General features: G+C 35.9%; 2 protein-coding genes and 1 long non-coding RNA gene across 11 annotated transcripts in view; 1 reads left to right on the forward strand and 2 right to left on the reverse strand.

Annotated features, from left to right (window-relative positions):
- LOC124309592 (thyrotroph embryonic factor) overlaps positions 1 to 26,571 on the forward strand; it is a 223,562-nt gene that overhangs the window by 43,379 nt on the left and 153,612 nt on the right. For 3 of the 8 annotated variants that reach the window (XM_046773365.1, XM_046773368.1, XM_046773371.1), the window contains exon 1: positions 19,452 to 19,482. The exons of the other annotated variants lie outside the window; for them this stretch is intronic. In XM_046773365.1, coding sequence (XP_046629321.1) covers positions 19,467 to 19,482 — 16 coding nt within the window. In that variant the 5' untranslated portion in view covers positions 19,452 to 19,466. Of the gene's footprint in view, positions 1 to 19,451; positions 19,483 to 26,571 lie in introns of those variants that run through there. 8 annotated transcript variants of the gene reach the window in all.
- Positions 4,396 to 26,571, reverse strand: part of LOC124309593 (serine/arginine repetitive matrix protein 3) — a 28,956-nt gene continuing 6,780 nt past the window's right edge. The window contains exons 2-3 of the mRNA XM_046773372.1: positions 5,488 to 5,822; positions 4,396 to 4,768 (exon numbers count right to left, since the gene is read on the reverse strand). Of these exons, the coding sequence (XP_046629328.1) occupies positions 4,593 to 4,768; positions 5,488 to 5,822 (511 nt within the window). The 3' untranslated portion in view covers positions 4,396 to 4,592. The remainder of the gene's footprint in view (positions 4,769 to 5,487; positions 5,823 to 26,571) is intronic.
- On the reverse strand, positions 9,426 to 22,564 carry LOC124309594 (uncharacterized). Of its 2 annotated transcripts, none has more exons than XR_006909261.1 (3): positions 22,412 to 22,564; positions 10,992 to 11,087; positions 9,426 to 10,884 (listed from the first exon to the last, which is right to left on the reverse strand). It is a non-coding gene; the product is annotated as an uncharacterized LOC124309594 (long non-coding RNA). The 2 variants fall into 2 exon arrangements; XR_006909260.1 differs by lacking the exon at positions 22,412 to 22,564 and adding an exon at positions 15,315 to 15,384.

Consider the following 26,571-nt stretch of genomic DNA (forward strand, 5'->3'; position numbering starts at 1 on the left):
AGGATTCGGATTTTTTTTTCGACGATGGGAACAGGGTTCCAGAAATTTCAGGAGTTTCAATATTCTGAAAATAGAGATATTCTCAGTTCTGTTTTGTTTTCATTTTGAAATTCGATTTTTTTAAAAGGAGTGAAGAAGTCTAGTTTTTCAAAAAAATTATCACAGCCAGATTGAGACTCTCGGTATTTCGACCATTTTCAAAAGTTTTCGGATACAATTTGACCATCGATGGAAAAAGAAACCGCATTTGGATTCGAAATTTAAAACAGATCAACTTTATGATCAGTTTTTTTTTTTTTTTTATGTATTCTGAGCAGCTTTTTGTATTGAGAAACAAACCCGTAGGTCGCTTTACTTTGTCTTACAATTCGTGTCTCACTTCATCAATTTTGCATAATGTATTTCGGACGCAAACCGTTAAAAAATAGATATATGCGAGCCTGATATTTGCTAGACATATGACAGGGGCAGTAATTGTTGTTAGATTTTCCGTGACAAAGAATGCTGCGTCTCCTGAGATCGAAAATAACCATCTACATTTCAAATTTAGATTCACGTTTTGGTTTCGCACCAGGATGGAACTTGACAAATGACACGCCCGAATCGGACGACGTTCATGGGTGAAAAATCGCGTATATATACATATACACATATATACGTATATACTTTATATTCAAGATAGACTGTAAACCAGATCATTTTTCAAACTTCTGGCATTTCCGTTTTCAAAATAGCGACCAATTACGTTCTATAAAAATTGGCATACTCAGGGCCAATTTAGCTATAATTTCTACCGATTTTATTATGACACAGTTGTACATACAATATCTAATTATCAAATTTTTGCATTCGTAAGCTGCGGTCGAAGGTTTACTTTGAACCGCTTCAAATTTAGTAGATTCGTTAAATTTCACCCCAAAATGTCTCATTTCATTCGCAAGATTATTTTGTACAAAGCAACTGAAACGGATTTTTCTTTATACTCAGCAGTCAATTGAATATTGTGATTTGTTGATCATAACCAATATCGGCGGAGTATTATGTAATTAAATATTTAACGATGCAAGCGTGATAGGAGCGAGTGTTTTATTAGAATTGTAGAAAATAGTCTTCCGAATTAAATGACCCAATTGTATAGTGACATCAAGCGAATCGACTAGATTTTCAACAGTTTCTAACCGATTTCGAATGAAGCGTCTATATCGGTTACGAATCCAGTATTTCCTATCTTTGTATTTTCAAAGGGATCGTCATACAAAGGTTACCAATATGATAATTTGGCAAACATCGCGTTAGCAACTATTTCGGAATAGAATTAAAAAAAAATATTCATTTAGCCCTCGAGAACGTTTTGTCAGAACTCAGACATCAAACATAATTATTTGAGTTCTCGCTCAAGCCCGATTCATCCAGACTTCAGCTAGTTTTTATCGAGAAGCGAAAATACTGCTGCTACTGAGTTTCGAGAAAATGAAACTTCGGATATAAATCGGTTAAAATAGGTCTGAATTAAAAATATACCGCGAAATTTGAGGTCCTTTGCGTTTCCCTTAAAAATTACTATCGATGGATGAAAAATGACTTGATCATCGTCTAGAGTGAAAAATTCTACATCGAATTATGTTCTTATATGTCGGAAACGGAGTCGGATTAACGAAATAGGAAAAAAGAAATTATTTCACAGAAATTCCCCAGATGCCGTCGGTAAGTAGAACTTCTTTTTTCTTAATTTGTTAATCCAACTTCGTTTCCGATATATAAGGACATAATTCGATGTACGATTTTTCGCTCCAGACGATGATCAAGTTATTTTTCATCCATCGGTAGTAATTTTTGAGGAAAGCGTAAAAAACCTCAAATTTTGCTATTTTCTTGAAACGTCGGTTATGCAGCTCAAAAAATCAGATTCTAGTTCCTGAGAGCCGAAAGTCCCTATACACAAAAATACAGCCATATCCCGAATGTTTTTAATTCAGACCTACATACAATTATGATGGGATTATACCTACATAAAGCGGTTGGGCGTCTTTCCTTCTGAAAATCAATTAATTTGAGCACTGCACCGCCATATTAACGATTGTGATTAGTGGATACTGACGACTGTTGGCGTTCGGCGTATAGCTCCACGTCTTCTGGAAGAAAAACTCCTGAATATAATCCGTCGACGAGCCGCTCGAGCCGCCAGTCTAGGCCAGAATAACGTGGCGTGAATTTCTAGCCAGCCTAGAGTTGCTAGGCGATGGTCACGTGTCCGCATGGCCGCCGCGTATGTGGACGCATCATTAGCGGGGACTATCATTAGCCGGCAAGGCCAAACAGGGCCGCACCGTCCCCGAGGAATTCCTCGCAGTCCGGCTATTCCCGAGTTCAGAGCGATGCGTCGTCTATGCAGATTTTCCCAAGTCCTGTGAAATATTCTCAACAAAACTCAAGTCTCCATACTCAGGAGAAGACCTGAGTCCTGACTTTGTGCCGACGATGAGTTCGGGATAAAAGTGCCTAAGCCTCGAGCTTAGTTACCAACGTAGTTCGTAATTCATCACTGAAGGATCACTTGTCGTCATAAAAACGCACAGGCTCGATTTTACCGACGACTTATGTATGGTGCTTCACAGTCGATCGAAATCTTGTTACTTAGCGATAAACCACATTTATGTACTATAGATCTGAAGCTTGCAACCTGGCTGACTTTAATTTTCCCTCATCGCCTCGCCTGAAACAGTATTAATTCCGATCACGATTGCAAATACGATCGTATTTGTGTATCTTTGTAAAGTTTGACGTCTTGAAGGTAAAAATTTGGACCATATCAATCCTTTTTCAATCAACGTGTACATTGTTAACCTCAAAATCTTCTTCTCGCATATGGTCATGTATTCTGTTCCTGATTGTTAAAGTATACGAAGTAATTAAAGGTAATATATAAGGTAGTGTGTTAAAGTAACAATGTATTAAAGATAAATTACAATTTTTATTGCAATCTATGAATATGTTGTGTTCATCACATTTTACTGACGAATCGGAAGACTGGAATAACGATTTCTCGAAAAAAAAAAACAAAAATACAACGTCTAATATTATTTTATTAGGATAGGTTCATTAACGCCCCGATAACTTCAGCCTCATGAATTAACGTAGAAGCGTTGGAAAAATTCCATAACACCCTGCGCTTTGATAATTTCTTTTCAAAAACTGACTGAACCTCCTCATCCATTAAAATACGTCATATTGCACGCTGCGAATTTTAAGTTGCAAAATTGCACGTTAAGTTTCGGAATTGTGATTCGATGCGAAATGCTGCGCTGAAACGCGTCACCGGTTCCAACATCGAAAGTATCGAATACCACACTGATGAATTTCACTACGGGAATATCCAACACGATTAACTTTATAGCACTTAATTCAATAGCTTTGGCGAGATTGCGATGCAGCGCAGCAGCTGTTTTACCTCTCAAGTTCTCGGAACCGCGTGAAGGTCATCTTTTCAATTCTTAGCAAGGAAAAATGCGGTTCTGGAAATTGCTAAAACGAATTCTCGCTCGCACTTCGGCTACGAATAGCCTTACAAAGTTGAAATCTGTCCGATATGCTGCACTTAGACATTTAAAGCAAGACTCTGTTGATATGGTAGAGATGTAGAGGAATTCATTCTCCAAAAAATTGTTTTCTAAAATCACTACGCAAACAGAAGATTTCGGAGTAATCATGTGGCCATGAATTCAATAAGTTGAGGTTAATTGAGCAGGTAATCTTGATGCAAGAATTATGATAAAAAGAAAAGAATTTTCGTTTCTTATGCAAATTTAGTACTTAGTTCTATTCTGTGATGGGCGAAACGTTGACTCGATTCAGAGAAACGTGATAGGTAATCAATGTACTGATCAATATTTGAATATCAGCTCACGGGACAACTGACAAATTAGTTGAACAGCTAGGTTTTTTTTTATGGCTATAAGTCAGTTTCGTGATGAATCAGTTCAAAACACACGGAAAAATCGAAGTCCTTTCGTTGTACGGAACGGTGAATATTTTACAGACTCGAGGCCAAGCTGCTCAATAATTGACGACCAACCTGAAAACATTTTCAATGGTATGCTGCACGAAGGGGGAATCTCGTTGTCTTTTCGATAAATCAATGGCGTCAAAAAATTATTAAGACACTCTACTTCGACTTTCGAACTCGTATCAGGATATCAACTAGCGAGCTGAAAATATGAATAGAGAATGAACTGGATGAACGGAAGACTAGAGCGACTAATGAGACGGGTTGTTTGTTCATGGGCATGCAGACAAAAACCTAGTCAGTATTTATTTTACGAGGTAATTGAATGAACTAAACGAGTATTATACATACACGAATCGTTATCAAATAATGTACTGTAAGCTTTATCACTCGAATCAATCAAGTGGACAAGGACAGATATATAATATATAGATACAAAAATGAGTGTATAATAATCATGACACGGTACAGGATAATAAAAAGTGTAAATTAGCTGATCGATAAACCTGTGTAGAGAACAGAAAAAAATTGTGTGCAGAATTCATTCCTCCCACGGCGCTCCGCGTTTCTTTCATTTCGCGTCGGATTTCTACGGTTTGGTTTCTCCCGCGGTTCCATCCGAGGTTCCGGAAGCGTCCGATTGGTCGCTGAGACTCTCCTTTCCGCTGGCGCTTAGCGAGGCACTCGCTGTGTCAGCGGCCGATCCGCGTGTCTCGACGCTGCTGGCGCTGTTCATCCTAACCTGGGAGCTCGTCTTGCTGTCGTCTGTGGAGGTTAGAGGTAATTAGAAGTATTTCGTATCGATGGTACCTGATAAGATTCACTTAATCCTTCGTTGACACGCCGGGTTATTTTCACCTGGAAGAATTTTTGTTTTGAATGCTCACTTTTCCATAATTGAAAATTTTCAATAATTTTTACAAACAATTTATTTTTATATTTTCCGATTTTTAATTTTGCAGACACATTAAGAAATGCTTAAAGTATATCCCTGAATTTTTAAACTGAAATCCGATCGAAGGGTTCTTATTCGCAGGTAGATGAAGCACCATCCCGATCAAATTGACCCGGTGTATCAGAGAAGGACCAAATTTGGAAAAGTTGATTATAAAAGACCCAACTCTGGCCTGAAGACTATAATTCAGTCCACTCTACGGACTCCGATGATAAAACAGTTAGCTCCTGTGCATAAGCATAGAAGATAACTGTATTATCATCCGAGTCCGTAGAGTTACTTGGATTATAAACGTCATACCAAAATTAGGTCCTTTATAATCAGCCTCTTCGAAGTTGAGTGAATATTATTAGGAGCCATCGATATGGGTTTTCGGTTGAAAAAGCGTGCACCAAAAAGCGACGGATAGTGTATCAACAGATAACCAAAATAGCTTTCTTTTAAATATGAAACTTTTGCTACAGCACCGCCATCTTAGTCCTACCCTATTTCACGGACACTTTCTATGCACGGAAATAGTCCTCCTTACCTCTACCCTCCGTATTGTCGTCTTTGCTCTGCGCCGCGGGCTGGCCGCGCGGTTTTCCACGCAGTTTCCGTTCGCCACGACGCCCCCCAAGCTCGTCGACCTCGACGCCCTCTGGCCGACGTCTTCCACCGCAACGCCGTTTCCTTCGCCGCCTTCCGGACTTCGACTTTCGCCCTCTTCTGCCGCGCCTCGAACGGCGGCGCCCTCGTCGCCGACCGCAGCCCCTCTTCCGACGGCGTTTGGAACCGCGTCGTTTCCGTTTACGTCTCCCGCCGCATCTTGATCGGTCTCCTGGCATCTCGACACCGTCCACTGTTGCGCACGTGTAGAAGCCGCTGGGGAATTAGTTTTGAGGTTAAATTAGACCCGAAATCTATTCACCCAGACAAGGATCTGTTACAATATAGAAAATTTCGTAAAATCTGCTTGTTTGAAACTAGAATTTGTCAGGCTCAAAATCTATTCTGCTCAAAGTCGGTAAACATATTTCGAAAAAAAAACCAAAATAATAGTTTTCCAAAATTGCCAAATATGTCAGGCTGGGTGCTGAAAGGTTGACCCGCTGGATCGCGTCGAATATAATTTTTTACGTTAAGTGAATTATTTAGTTGGCTTGTTTTCAAATAAAATCTTATTTCGAATGAATTCAAAACAATTCTTTTTTCTCGGTTTTGCTCAAGGCCGAGGGGCTGTTCACTTGGAAATTAATCGAATGATTCTGACTCATGATATCTGTTCCGTGTGATTTCTTTCAATTTACACACCGTTCACAATTTGAGCACTATTTTTGTAAAATTTAAATACATTCTGATGAACAAAAAACGAAATTTTATCCCTTCAATTTGAATCTATGCAAATTCGTACAGAATTTGCACAAATTTCTGCAAAGTTTGTGCAAATCTTTTCAATCGGAGTAAAATTGTTGTGAATTTTCAAGAGCTCGAGAAAAATTTTTACGAGGTGTAAACTAAATCTAAATTGCATTTAAACCTTCTGAAAAAATTTCAACCTATTTTTTTTCTGATCTTCAATGATTTCCGAGAGTTCTGTACGATTTTCGATAATTTTTCGATAACGTAGTGTAATTATGGAAAATCGCAGAAAAACATTAGAAACCACCTATAAGGTTGGGAAATCATTAAAAATCAGTGAAAATCACTGGGTTAGCGAGAAAACGTCTAATTGTAAAGCGCATCGATACAATATTAATTTATTGAAACCATTTACCGCGAGATTGACAACAATTTTTATAATTTCCAACCATAGCCGTGCGATTTCTTCAGTTCTATAATGCGATTAAAAATGATTTGAAACGATTTTGAATGATTGCAGGTATCTCGGTTTTGATTGTTATTCTTTCTTATATATTTCGTGAACTCAGATCCATATTTAAGGTCTTGAAAGGAAATTGTAAAACACTGAAAATCCTTGACGGTTTTCAGCCGAAAAAATGTAGAAATTTTAATCTAGATATTGAAGCCAATATTGTTTTTTCCCAAAAACAAATAAAAAAAATCAACTTCGGGATAGAAAATTGACACGGAGCATCTTAGAGAAGTATAATTGTTCTTGAAATGGGTAATAAAATCATGCGATTACGGTATTCAACCCTTCACTGGCCATATGGTTTTTTACGGACGTTGCTGGCCAACGTAGACGATTTCGTCCAGAGCTCCTTTTCCCCCACTTAGGACTTTTCAAAAATTTCCAAAAATTTCAGGTAATCAGTTTCAGATGCCTGCTTAATATTTCAACAGATTTTATCACAAAATTTCCAATTAGTCAATCGGTAGAAATTGTTAAACAATGAAAAGTTTTTTAGACACCGATAATTATGAAAGTCAGGGTGGTCAATATCGTCCATGTTGGCCGGCGAAAGGTTAAGTTTGAATAAATATCGCAGGAAAAAAAAATTGGAGAATTGGAATATAACAAAACATCGTCTCGGACAGTCCGGATATGGAAGAAAAAGTTTCACGCTTTACGACACTTCATTCAACGGTCGTTTGCAAAATGAACAATTTCAGTGAAAAACCTTCATTTCAAATTACTCTTTTGAACGACGAAGGATTCCGGTGGAGACGCCGCGGCGCAGAGCCAGCTTCGTTTGTCGCGTTACATTTTTTGCCGGACCGTCGTACTCGGAAGCTATGTAGTTTGCTATTTCCCGGGACGTGGATCCGTGGACGTTCCGCAGCTTGCGTATGGCGGCAACGAGGAGCGCCTCCGTCTTCGGCATCCTGGGAGGAGGACCCATCCTTCCTGGCGAAGATCTCTCTCTGCCAAATTTTTACAAAAATCATGAAGCTTTATGAAAACGGGACGATTATTAGCTTCGAATATTTCATTTTGATCCAACAAATTTCTGTCAGCTTTTTTAGGCTCGAAATTTAAATCTGCTTGCTATTTGGATATCGTATAACATTTTATTCTTTATTTTTTTCATCCACCAACTTTCGGTCAGCTTTTTACGGGGTTCAAATTTTAATTTACTTGTAATTTGCCAAATTTTTACAAGAAATCATGAAGCCGGATGAAAACGGAACGACTGTTAGCTTGGAAAATTTTTATCTTGATCCAACAAATTTTTGTCAGCTTTTTATAGGCTTGAAATTTAAATCTGCTCGCTATTTGGATATCTTATAGTGTTCGCTAAGATATCATATGTGAATCAGTCGAGTTTCAGGCCTTCAGGCTTTATCTAATGTGAAAAATACGTCGATCAATTTTATCAAATTTTTATATCTTTGTGTCGTCGAAAAAAACGACCCCATGTATTTTCTGTGTAAAAAAGTCTCATATTTCCGGACATGAAATTTATGTCAAGGTTGATCATCCTCAGAAACTGTCAGAAGGTACTTTGTTTCGTCATTAAATTTAAAATTTTAAAGGTTAAGGTTAAAAAATGAATCGTTTTTCCTTTTGTGTGAGAAACAGTGAATATTTTGTATTAATGGAATATTCATATCGATTTCGCTACCATCTAATTTTTATTTCACGATTCAAATTTCAGAATATACTTCAAAATATCTATTGTGTTTCACACAAAAATAAAAATAATTCTTTTTTATCCCCTCCGCATACACATGACGGAAAATATCAATACAAACGAGGTTTTTGGCAGTTCTTGGTGAAATTTCGTATTCCTAAAGATCAGACTTTTTAACACTAAAAACACATCGGGTAATGTTTTATTCCCGACAGTAAGAAGTGTTAAAAATTCGAAAACGAAAGTTCAATTCGAGAACGTGATAAAATTCATCAACTTTTTTTTAAAAAAGGCTAAAACTTGACGATCTAAAATTGGAGAATTTTCGTATTTCAATACTATGACACATTATCCAAATTATAGCCGGATCGAAATTTTAACCTGAAATTTGATTGAACTGACACAATATTTTTTACACATCTAATCAGGAAAATCACGAACTTCGTCAATTCTTATTTTCCAAGCGATTGACTTTGGCAGTTGGAGATGCCGAAAGTTTTTCCTGCGTGTTATGATGTTAATTGATTTTTTCTACTTACCTATCGGCGATGCGACAGTTAATCCCCGCAGCATAAAAACTCCAACGGGCACTGAATAATTTACATGATATTGCGTCTGAATTTTTATTAAAAATACCGGATTACGTTGCGACCGTGGGTAGAGAAACTGTCTCTGAAAACTGAAATGTTGCAACGCTTGGATACGATTGTTTCGTCTTTATTTTTCACCCTCTTTTCTTGTTCGTCTCTGACGAGCCGAACTTCAAGGCCGTTCATTGGCTCGTTGCAATGATAAGTTAACGGGTAACGTAAAAACTTAAAATTTTCCCCATTTTTTTTCACATGGAAGAAAAGGTAATAAGACAATAAAGATACCGAAAGAAGTTATTTTAGGCATATATTTAAGTATAATACAAAAAATTACTATCAACAAATATTAAAAAATTGTGACATGTTGAATTCTGCAACACGCAGTGTAACTAGTGCAAATTTAAGCCTGCAAAAATAAGAGGATACCCGAAAACTCTGCAAAAACAATCCTTTTTTTTCAAATATAAGACTTCAATCTCGTTAAAAATTTGGATTAGTTATTCAGTATCGAGATATTAAACTTGTGTTACGCGTTTTGTAAAAATCAGACGAAGATCTTCACCGAAATCGGCATTGATAATTTGATCGGGACTTGCTGTTCGAAAACAAAAATCTTTTTTTACCGAAACTTGTACGAAATTTTTAGAATCTAGTTTGAAACGAAGTCGGTACTTTTATCTTGCTTTGCATAGCTAGATTTCAAATTAATTCAATCAATCCTCGATACGCGCATGTAGGGATTGGTCGATTTTCATTGAATTAAAATGTGGTTTGTTTGATGGAAACAAATTTGAATTGAATCAACCGATCGTCTCCTTAATTTCGTGTCTCGTATTTGCAAATCTAATGGAATCGATTCATCAAAGATTTTTCTAAAAAACGCAAAAATTGCAATAACATAGAAAATGGAATAAACCTTTTCCTCGAGGTAACTTCGAAGTTACTTCGAGTGGTGAAAATTAGTTTCTGGTTCAATGGAGTAGAGCTAGAAAATCGTCAAAAATTAAAACAGTGTATACTGCTCTACGCAGTGTTGACATTTTATTATTACTTGTAACACTTTTCATCTAATTAACTTGGAAAGTTTCCGTCATTAAGGCGAGTTAAAAATGGTTAATAAGACCCAACTGCTTGTATTCACAATCAGTAATGAGCAATGTGTGCACAGTTGTGCGTGACAGAAGTTCTCGTGGAATTATTCTTCTTGTTTTCAAGTCGAGGAAACATGTATCCAAATTATCATTTCAGTCACCGCATTTACGAATCTCGAATAATCGCTGTGAGTTTTATTTTATCTGCACCGATTGCGATAATCGGTTGAAAAATGCTCCGGACTCGTTACTTGAATTGCGAAAATTTTAGATAAGTCGATTGTGCGAATTTGTTCGCATCTCGATAATGTTAGAAAAAAAATAATCGACAAATATTTTTTTCCATCGTACAAACAATGCTTAAAGTTTTTTCCTCACTTAATATTGTCGCAGCGTGACGGAAAGATGAAAAAAAAATCATATTATAGGCAAGTCTGCTCATTTCACACTATTTGCAATTAGCGAGTAACAATTCTTTGTTACGCAAATTGACCTCGCAACCGAAAGTTAACATTTTCGACACGCGACGCAAAGGGTATATTTTTTCCTTCGTCACGATTGTCGCTGAATTGAAAACGCTTGTTTTAAATCCTGAAGTTGAATACTGAAAAGCGAAGTAGAGGATTCCAATCACTTTGATCATCAATCTTCTCTTTTTTCTCTAATCCTTACGCCGATTGTAAAGCTTCGATTTGAAGCAGGTTCTACTGATCGGTAATTACGGTGTCTGAAAAAAAGGTACGAAGGAAAATATGAATAAATAAAAAAAGAACATCAATCAACTCTTGACACGAATTTATTGTTCAAGGTTCTGCTTTTTTTCTCCAGACATACCTCAGACGCTTGATTCTTTTGATTTGCGTCGTAACTCTCGGGCATTTTTCTTTTCTTGAAATTCTGCGCTCACGGAATTTTACACCTCATATGTTCCTGAAAGACAAAGTGTTCTTAGGCACTGAAACAGTTATTAAAATATGAATGTTTAGAAAGTTTGTCACGCGTGCTTTTTTTTTTTTTTTCTTTATATACACACACGAGAATATACGCTCAACACAAATTGAGTGTTTTGTACCGCATGACGTCACGTGCAAAAAGTGCGTAAAAAATTCCACGTGATTAATAATTCGCAATCGCGTCTCAGAATAATTATTTCTGTCGTCCATGGTGTAATATGTTTTGGCAATTCATTCATAAGAGGATGGAACAAAAAAAAAAAAAAATCCTCCAATTGAGAATATAATTTGGCATAAATCAAAAGCAAATTAGACTTCAAACGTCAAGTGGAACGCGGCTTTTGTGCCAACTTACACTTCCGGCAGAACTTTAACGGCCTGTGAAGGTAACAACGCTTATTACGAACCTGAAGTTAGTAACGTTAGCTTAACGAAACGTTGGGGGTAAAAAATTCGATATTTTGCAATTTTATAGTGACTTTGAAGTGGCCAAGTTTTTGAAATATGTATTTGATTTGCCTCGTTATAATTCACTGCAATTCAGACATTCCTGAGATTGGGAAATAGCGATTTATCCGAAATGTGAATTGTTACGATCAAGATTGAGTTGGTTTTAACATCGAATATATGATCATTTTTTTTTCGACTAATAGAAATACAATTGGGGAATATTTTCTGACTATGTGGAAGAAAAATAGATCTTTATTGTTTCTTTTCCGATACAATGCTAATGAATTATCAGTTTCAGATATATGATTAAAAAATTTCTGTTTAAAAAAACATCACAAGTATTATAAATTCCTGCATTTTTATATCTAAATGATATCCTCTTACATATCCTGTTAACCTAATGAACTCGATTCAATCACATTCCTTAATTCGTAATACATACGAATTTAGTTTGTTAAACACAAATAATATTATTTTATTTACGGTGCCTTGATCAAGATTTTTCATAATTTTTAACAGATCGAATTTGCCTTCTACATACAATAATTTCGAACCGTGTATTTCTGTATCGAGTATGAAACATGTGGGAAAATATTTGTTCCGAAAAAAGAAATACATGTAGGTGAAAAATGAAATCAGAGAGTGATCTTGAGTTTCGCTTACGGAGAATGAGAGAGAACCGAGTGTTTGGAGCAGGAAAAAAGATGACGGGATAAAATAAATAAATCCACGTATAAGATGTCGGCTCTTTTTACACACGTGTCGCAACGTCGTTATCTCTGACGATAAATCATGAGCGGGTACGACGCTAAACTTATTCGCATTTTCAAGCAGAATAAGGCTTGTAAAGTCGATGACGGGACGATGCCGGCTACACGGGTCGCGAGAACACCTGATATAAATGATGGGGCATTCCGCGACAAATCGACCAGGGTCTTGGATTTGGTCAGCGAATTTTCGTATTCTTTTTTCGATTGTAAAAAGTGCTGCGATATTTTTTTCAAAATTTTTATGAATAGATTTTGATCGTATATGATTTTCAAGTGATTTTGACGTCCTTGGAGGTAGTTTTAATATGTGGAAAAATTCTCAAACATTTTGTGTCGGACATCGAAATTTTTATGCTCAGAGTTTTTCAGATTTTTAAAGCAAAAAATTGAATTCTGTTTCTCTTGGTGCCTCGTTATTTCGTATTTTTTGCTTTTTTTGACGGCACCGGAAGCTCAGAATTAAAATGTGAAATAAATAAAGAGCCTGTCCGCTTTCAAAATCGTCGCAAAAAGTTACGAGTAGTCAAAATAAAATTGATAAAATTGGACTGAAAATGATGGGAGGGAGATAAATCTGCTTTTCAATATTTTACAGAAATTACTATAAACAGGAGAAAAAAAAACTTGGTGCGCTGATTTTTATTTTTTGTTTTTCAGTATGATGCAATTATTTCAAATGCCGTGTGTAATATTCAGATGATTTTTAATGATAAAAACTGTTCGTTCAACTCAACCAGAGGTGTGAATTTTGTAATAACGTGATTGATAAGCTGGCACGGTGCGAGAATTAAATAACAATTAAACATAGCTGTTGTAAACGAAACCGCGCTAATTCTTAAAGCAAATTATGACGACAACGATGATGATGATGATGATGGTGCTCCGGGTTGTGGAAAGATTGCGTCTGCGATAAAGATTGCGATAACAGTTTCTTATCGTCTCTGTCACTTGCGGGTTTGTTGAACAATTACTTTGAATCAGTTGCTAGACGGTGCGATACTCTTTACATCCGATATCTTATCGAGTCGACCGTGTTTTTAGCAGCACAGACTAATTGTGTATAATTCGAGGTTTTGAAAATTTCTCACAGAGCTGTAATTACGGCAGGATGAGCGAAAGAGAGAAAAGGAAATTTCACATTTGTTCACCGGAATTCTGCGGCACTTGAGGAATTTCGGAGTCTAAAAAATATTATGCGTTATAGACTTTGGAATCGTTTTTCAAACGTTCGTTTTACATTCGATATACTGATAAGTATAAGAGAGTGGAGTTTGTAACGTTAATCTAACGATTCATTTTTTGGTGAAATCATTATTTCGCAACGCTAGGTTCGTCTCAAATTGAGTAATCGATTTTGAAAAAGCAAACTGTATTCAGAATTTCGGAAATTAAACTCCTCCTTCGAAGTCGTTCTGAATTTTCAAAACGATGATTTTAACTAGAGAAACTTTATCTTCCATCCAATTTCAGTTAATCATAGTTCATTTCGAGTTTAAATGTACTGCTTGATTACACATCGCATGAATTTAACTTTTTATCTAGTTCTTCAATAGACGGAAAAACAAATAATTTGTGAAATTTATGTAGATTGCATAGAATGAGCTGATATTTTATTTCGAAACATATTCAAACATGCGTTATAAAAACTACGTGTCGCTGGTGATTTGTTTGAAATTCAGTTAGGTCCAAAATTATCTATGCTACTCTTGCTAAAACTAAAACTGCTTGATAATCTATAAATCCGTCTCCAGATTACTACTCACTGAATCACTTAAATCGGAATGCATCGTTGTCAATTATTTTCCTCTATCAATTAGGGAACATTTTTCTGAAAAAAAAACAACTCATCAGAATTCAATTCAATCGTTCATTTCAAGCCTGTGTTTCCGAATCGTTCGATTTTGATGCTCTTGCGAGTCGACTGTACACTAGACTGGTTCATAGAAATCGATTATACTTTATTTTCAATCTCACATGTTTAATAGTTGTAGGAAAACGAAATAAGACGCTCGTTATAATATGAGCCCTTAAAATTAATATTTAGTGATTCCTGAACTAAATTTTCCATTTTACATTTAATTAATAACGTGAGATAATAGTTTTAGATATTTCTGAATTTTGTAGCTCAGTGTAATTCAATGTTTTACAAAAAAAGGTCTGTTATAATTTATTGATAACTAAACTCTTCCAAGAGTTATTCAAGGTTAAAGTTGAATTCGTGTAAAAATTCACTTCTTTTGAGATTAACAGCGAAAATATTAGATGTGTCAGAAAATATCGTGGGTTTTGTCTTTGTGAAGCATTTCAACCGCTACAAAATCATGTCATTCGCTTAATTTTCAACTTTAAAAAATTTATTTTTTACTAAAAAATAAAAAGGTGCCTTTCAACTGAAATTATTCAACCGTCACGTTTATTAGCGAAAAGATTACTTTTCAACACTTATTCAGAGTAAAAAAAAATTATTGATCGGTACATTTGTTTCACCCCATTGATCAGTTTAAGTATACATATTTTCGTTGTTAATCTCGAAAAGAAGTGAATCTTCGTACGACTTCAACTTTAACCTTGAATAACATTTGAAAGAGTTTAATCGTCGAAAAATTACGACAGACATATTTTGTAGAGCATTGAATTCCCTACGGAAATATGCATCGATCATTAACGTACAATTGCCTCGTTACTGAGCTACGGAATTCAAAAATAATTAAAGCTATTATTTCACGTTAATTAAATGGGAAAATGGAAAATTTCGTTCAGGAACCATTAAATATCAATATTAAGGGCTCAAATTATAATATGCGCCTTATTTCCTGTTCCGACACTAATGAACGTGTGACATTGAAATAAAAAAAACAGTCGACTTTTTTCAACCAGTCTACCGTACACCTCATACATCTTCAAATACGATAGTAACCGCGTCATAAGATGATGGCAGAGTGGCGTCACTGTTCCTGCTATCTCGTATTGGTATTTATAAATACCTTGTTTCTGCTGCTCCATGATCGGCCTGCGAATCGCAAGAGTTACCTGCCCACGTATAAAGCCTCGTATCAAAAACGTTACTTCACGAATTACGCAGCGAGATGTGTAACGTCTTGAATACCATCGCGGATCCCGAACGTTCGTCACGTGCTTTTTCTCGATAAAAAAACAAACATGTTTGGCAGACGATTAATGAATAATTACGGTACAACGAAGTAATCATTTCTATTCATACCTCCGACTCTTTGTTCCGTTCAAAATAAAGGTAACGACGACGGTGAGATATTTCTTTTTTTCTTTTTTTGAAATTCTATTTTTCATACTTACTGAAGAATTCTGGTGAAATGGATGTTGTTTCAACAACGGTTTGCGTATTGTCCAAATTCAAAGAAAAAAAAATTTGTATCAGCAATTAACTGTTTATTCTAAATATAGTCATCGATATTACGCTTTCTTGTCATAGAAATATCAAATTAGAATTTAAATGGAAATTTTTTTTTAGCTTGCTAAATATTTTTTTTTTTTTTCTTCACTGAAACGAGGCCTTTGCATCAATTTAATTTTCATCCAAAATAAAGAGACGGCATAAATCCTACGAAATCGCAATGATGAATTCGTAGAATTCATACCATTTCTTTATTTCTGTACGTCAAATAAAAATGTGTTAAAGCGTTTTTGTTCAGAATTGTGTCTAGAATAAGGTGGTTGAACTCTTTTTTGGGTTTAAGATACGTGGACTTCGATATCTGGAGATATATACGATGACGTCGAAATCGACTATATAGGGCATCCCCTGAAACCTTCAAGTCACACATTACTGTGTTGAGTCAACTCTTATAACAGGATAGGATTCTGTGGTTTCTGGGGTCACTGGTTACGAATCTGAAATCAGATTTCAAAAATTCAAGATGGCGGATCGAATATGGCGGACACAAATTTTAAATTTCATCAAATACGATCAAGAAACTCTATTCATGGGTTCTCGGGATCGCTGATTGGATTTGCCATACTGAATTTCTAAAATCTGATTCCAGATTCGTAATCAGCGACCGCTAAAACTCCCGGACAGAGTTTTTTCTCCGGATTCGATCGATTTTGAAATTTTCGTCAGCCATATTGGATCCGCCATCTTGATTACAATCAGCGATCCCAAAAACCTTTATCGGAAATGAGTTAATCCTTCAATTTTCAGGATTTCTTTTAATCAGTATCTGTATCTAGCAATAATAATTTACGTTATATCGCAACAATAACTCTCGAGTATTGAAAACCTGTTAGTATGCTGTCATAAATAGCAAAAAACCGTCAAAACATATGCTGAAAAGTTTTTTAAATCTACAAATAATGGATTCAAAATAGGTGGTAAGAATTCTCACCACTGTGACTGAAAGGGTTAAATTGAATCTTCCCGATCATTACTCCGTTGAGGTTAAGGTACTCTCCGAGTTCGCCGGTCTCTCCGGTAACTTGTTGATATTTACGCCCGGTCGGATTCATCTCGCAAGGCATCGCATAAACAAGTCCCAACATGTTGGCAGATTTTTCGTATCTGAAATGATTTTTATAATGCTCCGTAATAACACGCGCGTACACCGTACATCTCCTTCGCGGTGACCATAACAACCATTAGCGCGGGATCATCTATGATAGATCATAGAGCTCTCTCGTCGTGCGGTTAACCTTATGCTAATGCTCCAATATTTCTTGGAAATGCACACGCGCCGTTCTCATGTACGATTTTTGCTCCAAGGGTTGCGGTCAATGGGTGTTTAAGAATGCAATGGGTCGCGATGTCAGATTGTCAGGAACTCGAGAATATAATTCTAAGAAATTTAGGACGGCTCGTCGAAGTAGTCGAAGTAAAGAAAAGTCGAAACGTGAAAACGTGGAAAGGTCGAAATCGGGAAAACTGTAGTTTAAAATCGTCCGAATAAATGTACACTTCGCAAAAAAGTGGGGAGAAAAAAACAACAACGTTGTTAACGTTCGTAAACGGTCTTCGTAATTTTTCTGCTCTTGCGAAGAACGTCGGATTGAGAAAAATTGTAGAACTGTGTTGAAAACATGTTTTTGTCGGTTTCAAAATCAATTTTTTACTATTTTCATAAAATCGATGTATGTGTGTCGGATTATAAAAATGAAGAGAAATAGAGAAATTCTGGTAAAACTTTGAAAAGTCGAAAAAGAGAGTATCGTCGGAATAAGTATAGAAATGTATAAAAATTTACGAATCCAGGGAAAAATTTAGAAAACGAAAATACAAAACTGTCGTAATAAATTCAGAGATATAGCAAAATAGTGAAATTGTAACCATTCCGTGCTTCGTTAGGAGTTTATTTTTTGACTTTCAACATTTTGAGATACTAGGAGTTGAATTTGCACATCTTATGATTTTGGACCTTAATAATTCTCAACAGGTTAGTAAATATTTCGTAATATTCAATATCAATTTAAACTATATGTCATTTTCGTTTTTCAACCTCACACGTCGCTCTTGTTCTTTTAGATTCCAAACGTTTGCAAAATGTATTGCAAATGAATGCAAAAACGTTTACAGAGATCTAAATTATTATACCTGCATTCTGTGGTTTGTGCATCTAGAAATTTGTCTTTGTTAACACACCTGAAAAAATGTTGTATTCTTGTAAAAAAAATTTTAAAAAATCGAGAAAGTTGATTTTGTTGACTTAATAAATCTTTTCGTTGTTATTTAATTTTATTCTATAATGAAATATTTCCAAAATTGCCAACAAATTTTTTTCTGTATAAGAACATCGTTGAATATTAAAATTCATGAAATACAAACAAGATCCCTGAACGTTAATTCGTGCCCAAACAAATCTAGCGCAGTAATAGTTGGTTATACATATATATATTACATTGTACGTATAGGTATACAGTTCTGAAATAGAATAGATATTCTGTTCGAGTGTTGGTTCGTATTAAAGGTATACGTTTAATGGATTCTCGAGTACCAAATTTATTTGACTTTAAATTCTCTACTTTAACCTCGGTCGCCGATTTCCTCTGGCCTTTGATGCGTTCTCCGATTGTGAAACAAGTTTTTCTTTTTTTGAAAATTACAATTTTAGATGCAGGCAAATATATCCTGCATGTATTTAAACGCGCTATCGCGGTCCCGCACTAAAGATTCAGCCTCCGCCGTTTCTGCTTCGACGACAAGAAATATTTCGTGCTACTTATCCACGCGGCCATGAAAGCTAAAATTTTAGAATACTTGAAAATCATCGGGAATTTCGTTATGACGTTTTATGAGCAGTGATGGGATACATCGTGATAAATATATAATAACAAATGTAGTTTGTAACGAAGACGACGACAAGCTACAAATTATATTTGTATTCTTTAATTGCGTTGAAATAAAATACGAATTGTATATGTAGAAATGTTGAAAGTTTGTTGAAAATTTATATCGAATGTAGTGCAAATTGATTACCTTACAAAATCTTAATTCAAATAATGAAGCGAAGAAATTCGAAATTTGCAACCGATCTGAATAAATTTATCCATTGCTTGCAAGAATTTTAATGAAATCAAAATTAATATCTACAAATAAGAATGCAATTTGTATTATATTTGATTTCACTTTAATTACAAAATAAAAGTGTACTTTGTTTGTTATTTTGGTCCAATTACAAAACAGAAATATAATTTGTAATTTATTTCACCGCAGTTCATCAGGAATCGTGATTAGGTGATCGCATCGAATTAATTACTATAATTATAAATGCAATTCGTATTTCATCTCACATTAATGAAAAAATACAAATGTACCTACTTTGTATTTTATTTCACTTTTGTTGCAAAACACAAGTGTAATTTGTAAATTATTTCACCATACTTAATTACAAATTTTAATTAGCTGAATATCAAAAGATGACCTTTACCGTTTATGAGATGAACGGGTAAAAAAAAAAAAGTGTCAAAATTATGGTTAAAAAATGAAACTCAAGTCGATTGTCCGATTTATATTATACACCCACCCCCCCTTCCCAGCTACCCGGAAAAAATAAATTGGAGATAATCAAAGTCACTGACTAATTCTGTACAATTCTATTTTGCTTGTTTCAGGTAAGTCTGGGAATACAAACAACCTTCTTTTCGCCATTATTTCTTAAGATTGCAAGACGATGTTGTCACCAGAAAGTGAGTAAAACATGTAGGCACTCAATACCCGGTCGGAATTGATTTGCGTGTGTATTCAGACATTAGACCAAAGTAAACATGTGAATTTCGAGGAGGCAATTGTACGTTGGTACGTAATCGAAATTTCCCAACAGGGCAGCGAGTCTCCTTGTGAATAATGGAGCCGAGTTGCTCAAGGAAACTAATGAAATAGCATAATAAGGACGGTGAAATAGGTAGTGATTAACGCCTGGTCATCTGAGAGATCTTAATCAATGTCATCCCAACGCTGCTTCTGACAAAGTCCAAACCCGTTCAAAGTGTGTCCACGGTGTACAGTTTCAACTTCCTTTAGCCGGCAATCAAGTTCTCGGCTCAATAATACTAGCCTCTTCACTTGTGTTCGGACGCGTATGCAATAAGTATCGGCACTTTGGACCAACCTTAAAAACGGCCTGTTGTCACTGGCACGCTTATCTATGAACCTTATACTCATAGAATCGCCTTGAATCTCGGCATGCGAAGTGCTCAACTATCATCTTGTACTCTCAGATCTAAACGCTTAAAAAGTAAAAGAGTGGAAATAACATCCGGTCACGTTGGTGAACATTCTTTTTTTTATCTTCTCATTTTCAGGGTACTTGGTGAAAAATTAATTAGCATCTATTCTTATTTTTATCGGACTGACGTTTTCTTTGTATGCGTTAGTTTAAGCTTACAAACCTGCAAATTTAGTTTTATGCTAAAGTTGTAATCTCCGTATTTCATGAGTATTTATGGTCTGGTCCAGATCGTTCAGAGCCTGGACGCTGAAATTTGTGTAGAATGGAATGATGATATTTTTCCATTTTGTATTTACACGTACGATGTTTGATTTCAGATTGCCATGTCATTGTTTGAATTTTTTTTTTTTTTTTGATAGACGTAACAAAATGTTACAGCCCGGATATTCTGGTCGACCTGAAAGACAAATATCGATTTCCGTGCGGGTCAGTTGAAAAGATGATTTTTTTTTTTTTGCTTTAGAATTTGAAGATCATAAATTGAAGTTATGGGAAATAAGGAAGGGAAAGAATGAATTCGAATTCAGAGAATATCGAGTAATTTGGAAGTTTTATTGCAGAAAAACAAAAGATCAGAGAAACCAGTTTATCTTTAAAATTATATGACGGAAGAGATAATTTGCATAAAACAATTACTGCAGCATTTTGAATTTGGATCAATGCAGGCGGCAATGATGCAGAAAATTTTTATATCAAAAGCAACATTTTATTCAATTCTTTGATGGTAAAATTTTTATACCATAGAAATATATATGTGCATAAGAAATAGAAAGATTCAAATCCGGGCATCTCAAGTGTGGAAAAAAAATTTGGATTATAAAATTCCTTTAGTAGAAATGGTTATGATTCTATTATTGACGGTTCTAAGCAATGTTCAGGCATGACCTTTTCGAATTCGATAACACCGTGATGCTTTAGAAACAATCAATTGGGTTTCCTTCTAAATAACAATTTTTCTAAAGTTTCATGAACCGAATTGTGATTAGCCTTCTGAATCTAGGTCTGATCTAGAGTAGATTTCACGGCTTGATGGTGATATTGTTACATGTATGTTAAGGGAGACTTGTATGAAATTAAAAAATTTTCTCAAAGAATATTTCAGAAATTTTAACAATTGTTTTCAAAGAGGACCTTCAAATCAGAATTTGAGCCGAATTCGAGCATAATCAGTTAAGCGCTCCGAATGTTACGTATATTTTACCAAGATTTCTTCGAAACGTTGCTTGTCTGCCGATTTTATGTCAGCACACTTTTCACCATGGACTACAAATGGTTACAAAGATTTTTTAATTAACGTTTTTCAAGTAATTCAGTTTATTATCTGAACTGACAGAATATTCTTTTCCTTGTCATATTTGATAAGAATTTAACGGAAATCTTCCTTTAAAATATTTTTTTCGGCGTAGTAATGGAAAAGTCTCTTTTTGATGGCTATTTTCATTCCGTACAGTTTATTCCGCTAAGTTCCAAGTTGCGGTATAAAGTCTTTAGTAGGGCTTTTCTGCAGCGGAGATTTTATCTGGGGAATTTTATACTAGAGATCTTATTGGGGAGATTTCGCCACTGGGAGATTCTGACCGGCCACCTTTGACACGGATAACGATAAGGTCACTAGATCGTAATGCGATTATACATGATGTGACTAAAACTCCTACGACACGGTCCTTTTTTCGAGATCGAAGCCTTCATGTAATTTTGTACCAACTGTGTAAAGAAATTCCTATATTGTTAGGGAATTATTTCTTTGGGTCGTACAGGGTCGCTCAGGAGGTACGTAAAGTACCCGCTCATCTTTTCCCCGCGCAGATTCAATGTCGCAACAATTAATCACCACCGATCTAGGGTATTTTGGCGCCGTTGGTGCTGAATTTATTTAAATCCACTCCAGCGCGAGAGAGAAACATTTTTAGACAAAGAAACTGTATTCCTAGGCGCAACATGTAGGTATTGGAAAATGTCCTCATGACGTCAGAGCCTGGTTATCGGCGCCATTTTATTACTAGATAATCTGGGTATTTAATTTCAACCCTTAGCGGCCACACGGGGTAACTAGTTACTCAAGGCTCAGAAACAGTGAAATTAGGGGTCTAAAATCTTTGAAATTGATACAAGTAACGACATCTGCCGGTAATAGACAAGTGTGATAAAAATCATTAGAAATGTTGAAGAACTCTTCAACAAACGTGAAACAATCGGTTAGAAGTCTTAAAACACCCATATGTCTTGTACAACTAGGTTTTTAAGCGTGGGGTAATGAGTTACCCATGTGGTCGCTATGTGGTCTGGCTGAGGTGCGGCCGCTAAGGGTTAATGGAAGTAAATCGTAATTTTTGGGGTTTCGAATTACTCATGGCACCCAAATTGATGAAACGTTATCAATAATATACCCGTTCTATCATCCACACCCGAAAAAACAAGGCACAATGGTTCCATTAGTTCGATTTTTTTCCACCAGACGACGCATCGCACAGAGACAATGCCAATATTCACACGACGCACTAGACTACCAAGCACAGAGTCGACTAGGTAATAAGCGACTCATGGTTTAAGGAGTGAGGTGTGGCTACAGCGCAGCTCTTCGAATAGACCAATAGAAAAGTTCCACCAGTTGACGTCACAACAGGCGGTCAATTCAAAACTGTTGAAAGATTCAAAGGTAGATCAGAATGTTAAACATGAAACGTTGACTGAATTCTTCAGTTCACGCATATCGGAAATGTGAATACTTTTACCTCTGCAGATCCTATCACGATTCTTACAGCCCTTAACCGAACAGTTGAACATTTGATTGAATTCGTGAAACGATGCGCGTGAACGCGATGCGTGACCCGCCACGTTTGTTTATACGTTTAACGAAGTAATAGTTGAGGTTATGTTGTAATTTGTACGTGCGCATGCGCCGTAGATTTACGATGACATGCCGTGACATCAACTGGTTTAACGCGCGACCTTGTCCGGAAATTGGTCCTCTATCGAGCACACCTTACTCCTTACACCATGAAGCGACCTTTGTCCATGTCGGCATCTCCGGTAGCCCACGCGATCCACGGCGGTGAGTTTCGTTTGGGTCAGCCTAGGTTAACTCGACTTGGATTAGGCCGGGATGAACTAGACTCGGTAGCGTGGCGAGCGCCGGTTACTAGGCCGCGCTTTTAGCGCTAGGAAAATTACCCACTGTTCGACCTGAGCACCGGCTGTCTTGTTCCTCTCCTTCCTAACACTACAGTTATTATACTCTACACGCTGCGCTGTAAGATTAAATTTAAACGCGTGCCGCCACGCCGCGCGTCCACTCTCAACCTGTCTTCGGGTTCTGGTCTGTTTACTACCGACAAAACGTGGACGGAATTCAGCCGGACATTTATATCGTGGTATGCAGAAGCCTTACTCAAAATCCATAAATTACCACGAAGTGACGAACAGGAGAATTCCACCCAAAAGCGCGTCGATCAGTTTCAGACATTGGCATTTGCTTCCGAAAGACTCCACACTGAGAAAAATTTCATTTGTTACAGTAACTAGGAAAATTCAGTGAAACATGTATCTTTAAAAAAAACTGTTTGAATATGGTTGGTATTATGAAAAACGAAGTACGCGTAACCATTTTGCGCTATTGTCGATCCTTTTTTGGTAATTCCAACGCAAAATCAGTTTGTGAGGTTTACTCTACTTTTTTAATTAAATAAGGCTTTAAAATCAATTTATTGTTGCACAAGCATTAAATTTTCGCAACAGTTACAAGAAAATATAATAACAGTGAGCGTAATGAGAAAGAATAGTACCAGATACTAGACTTTCTGGTAAAAGCTACAAAACTAATTTTCATTTTATACCAAGAACTATATTTTTCAATTGTGGTATGAAAATACTAATAATGAAAATAGTTAAGGACTGAGCGGAAACCGGAACTAAAAATTTCTCTCAGTGTATGCGACCGGTTAACACAACGCGATTTTGTCTTTCGAGTCGGGGTTCAAAAATCGGTTCACAATTATTTTACACTCATCCTACACAGCACACTTATCACTGACACCAATAAATTTTTCTACTATTATAATTTTGAAGTACTTGACGTAACGATCACTTGATTTACCACTGCGACATCCTTTTTTCTGATTAGACTTGACCTCATTAATTTTTTTTACCACGTGAGACGAACTCCTTACTCTTCTTCTAACTATTCATTCCACCGTGAATATTTGGATTCGGACCATTGAATTCAGAATTGGCATTCTTCCATTTTCTTACCTCGGCTCATTTTGACACAAAACATGTTTCTTTCAAACGAAATTGAGGATTTACACACTTCTTCGCTTTGCTCTCTTGGAAAATTTGTGCTACTTTGCTGTGGGAATATGCGGACAATTTCAACCGAAATTTTCATATGCCAAAAGCTATTATAAAAACCAGATGAGATCTAATTTTCCTACTCGTGTTCCGCGTGCGGTGAATTTAGCATCTGAACTCATTCAGGACTGTTTTATGTTGGCTCTGAATAAGCATGAATGGGGTCCATAGTCTGAATAAAAAGTTGGGAAAACGAGGAAAAACTGTTTGGAAATACTTCGGCGATATAGTTTGCGCCGATAATGGTGAACAGAAATGAAATAACATTTCTTATATGTGATAGAAATGATTCGCAGAAAACTTGACTGACTCAAGCCACTACATCAACAATTTCAAAAAAGGCTTCACAATTACAACCTTAAAAATTCCAAAATATCAGTGTTTTTCATCCAATTTTAATGTTTTCGAACTCATATTGCTCGGTGATCAGCGGAACTTCCAAATTGTCCGCAAAACACTCAAGAGACCTTATATTGTTGTATGATTACGAAGCACGAATATAATTATTGACGAACATCTACTGTGTTAAATATATTTTCATCCACTCTGGAGATAATCAGGTGAACATTTTTTTTAGTCATCACTCAAGATTTCTATGCTCAATAAAATAAACCGAAAACAACAAATTCAAGAGCATTGAGTGGTTCCGATTGTAACAAATAAAGCAAAAGGCAAAGTTTGAATTTCACATTAATGAATTTCAATCTCATACATGAATAGAAATGAATGGAGCTTCGAGTGAGATTCAAACTAGTAAGTGATCATTCATTAATTCTTGTGAAGCCGTGATCTTTACCAGCTCCTCCTTTCGGCAAATTGAACTTATTTTTTGGTCCGGTCCTTTGAATGGTGCGACTCAATATCGGGCCCAAACCGTAGGTGAATAATAATACCGTCCCACAAAACAAAAAAAAAAAAAACAAAAAAAAATTGGTCTATACATTTACAACAGACCCACCTACCTTCATGTATTTTGACGCGCTGAATCCGAATCTGAGGTCCGAACTACAGCGAACAAAACAAAAAAAAATTTTTAAAATCAGTCCAGCCGTTTTTGAGTTTTAGGGAGACTAACGCACAGGAATTCATTTTTATATATATATATAGATACGGTGACTATCAGAGGTAGCTGTTTGTGTACATTATGAAGGCCACAGTTTTTATCTGACATCAATAGGATTTCAAATTCACTTCAACGACATGTCTTTCTTCTATATCAACATAAATTTGGAGTAACATCACTGTTTAAAGTACTTTGCTATTGTCAAACAAGTTGACGAAAAAAAAACAAATGGTAAAAAAACATATCATTCTGTTTAAACACCTTTAGAAAATGCAATTAGTCAGTTTTTTGGGGGGATGTTAGGTTTGTATAGAAGAAAGACATGTCCTTGAAGTGAAATTGAAACTATATTGATTTATATGATATTTGCCGGGGAAATACTTAAAAAAAATTACGATATTTATTTGAATATATGTATAAAATGTTCTCAAAGTTTCAATTAATTAAGTGAGAGGAATTTTTGGTGTCGTAGGTCAAATCGAGTCAAATAAGGCAATTAAAAAAAAAAGCTCCCATTGAGGAAGAACGTTGCAATAACAAAAAAAATTTTTAAAAAACGAAATCCATGTCGTGTGTCATCATCAAAATCAATCAGTCATATGGAAGCCGTCGTTATCTGAAAGATGACAGGTTAAGTACCCAATCGTAGAGATTCAATGAAATCCGAAGCCTATTTATCCGGCTCTTTAGGGGCCATTATTTAATGGAATGTACTAATATTTCAAATGAAAAAAAGAAAGACACACGGGTGAAATTGTGTCTTCCCACAAAGAAAGAAGAGATTTCAACATTAATAAATTATGTACACTCCATTGTTGCAAAAAAAAAAAAAAAGAAAAAAAAATTCATGAAAATCACTGAACAAAAAACGTATTTCCCCCCTTAATATCGGATTGATTTTTGATGTCGATTTTGAAGTGAATCGATTCCCAAGAAATCGACTCAAGATTCATACAAGTATCCATTGTTTTGGAAAAATCGGGCATCTCTGGCGGAACTCGCGAATCGAGAAAGCTTCTACACGCACCTCCAAGGCGCAAACCGTGCTGCCTAGTGGATTCGTAGAATTATAATTAGATTCCAGAACCCCGCGAGGTGGCTGTAGCATTCTGGTACCTCATCGCCACATCATGTTCA

This window comes from Neodiprion virginianus, chromosome 7 (genome assembly GCF_021901495.1).
Source record: "Neodiprion virginianus isolate iyNeoVirg1 chromosome 7, iyNeoVirg1.1, whole genome shotgun sequence".
Lineage (NCBI taxonomy): Eukaryota > Metazoa > Arthropoda > Insecta > Hymenoptera > Diprionidae > Neodiprion > Neodiprion virginianus.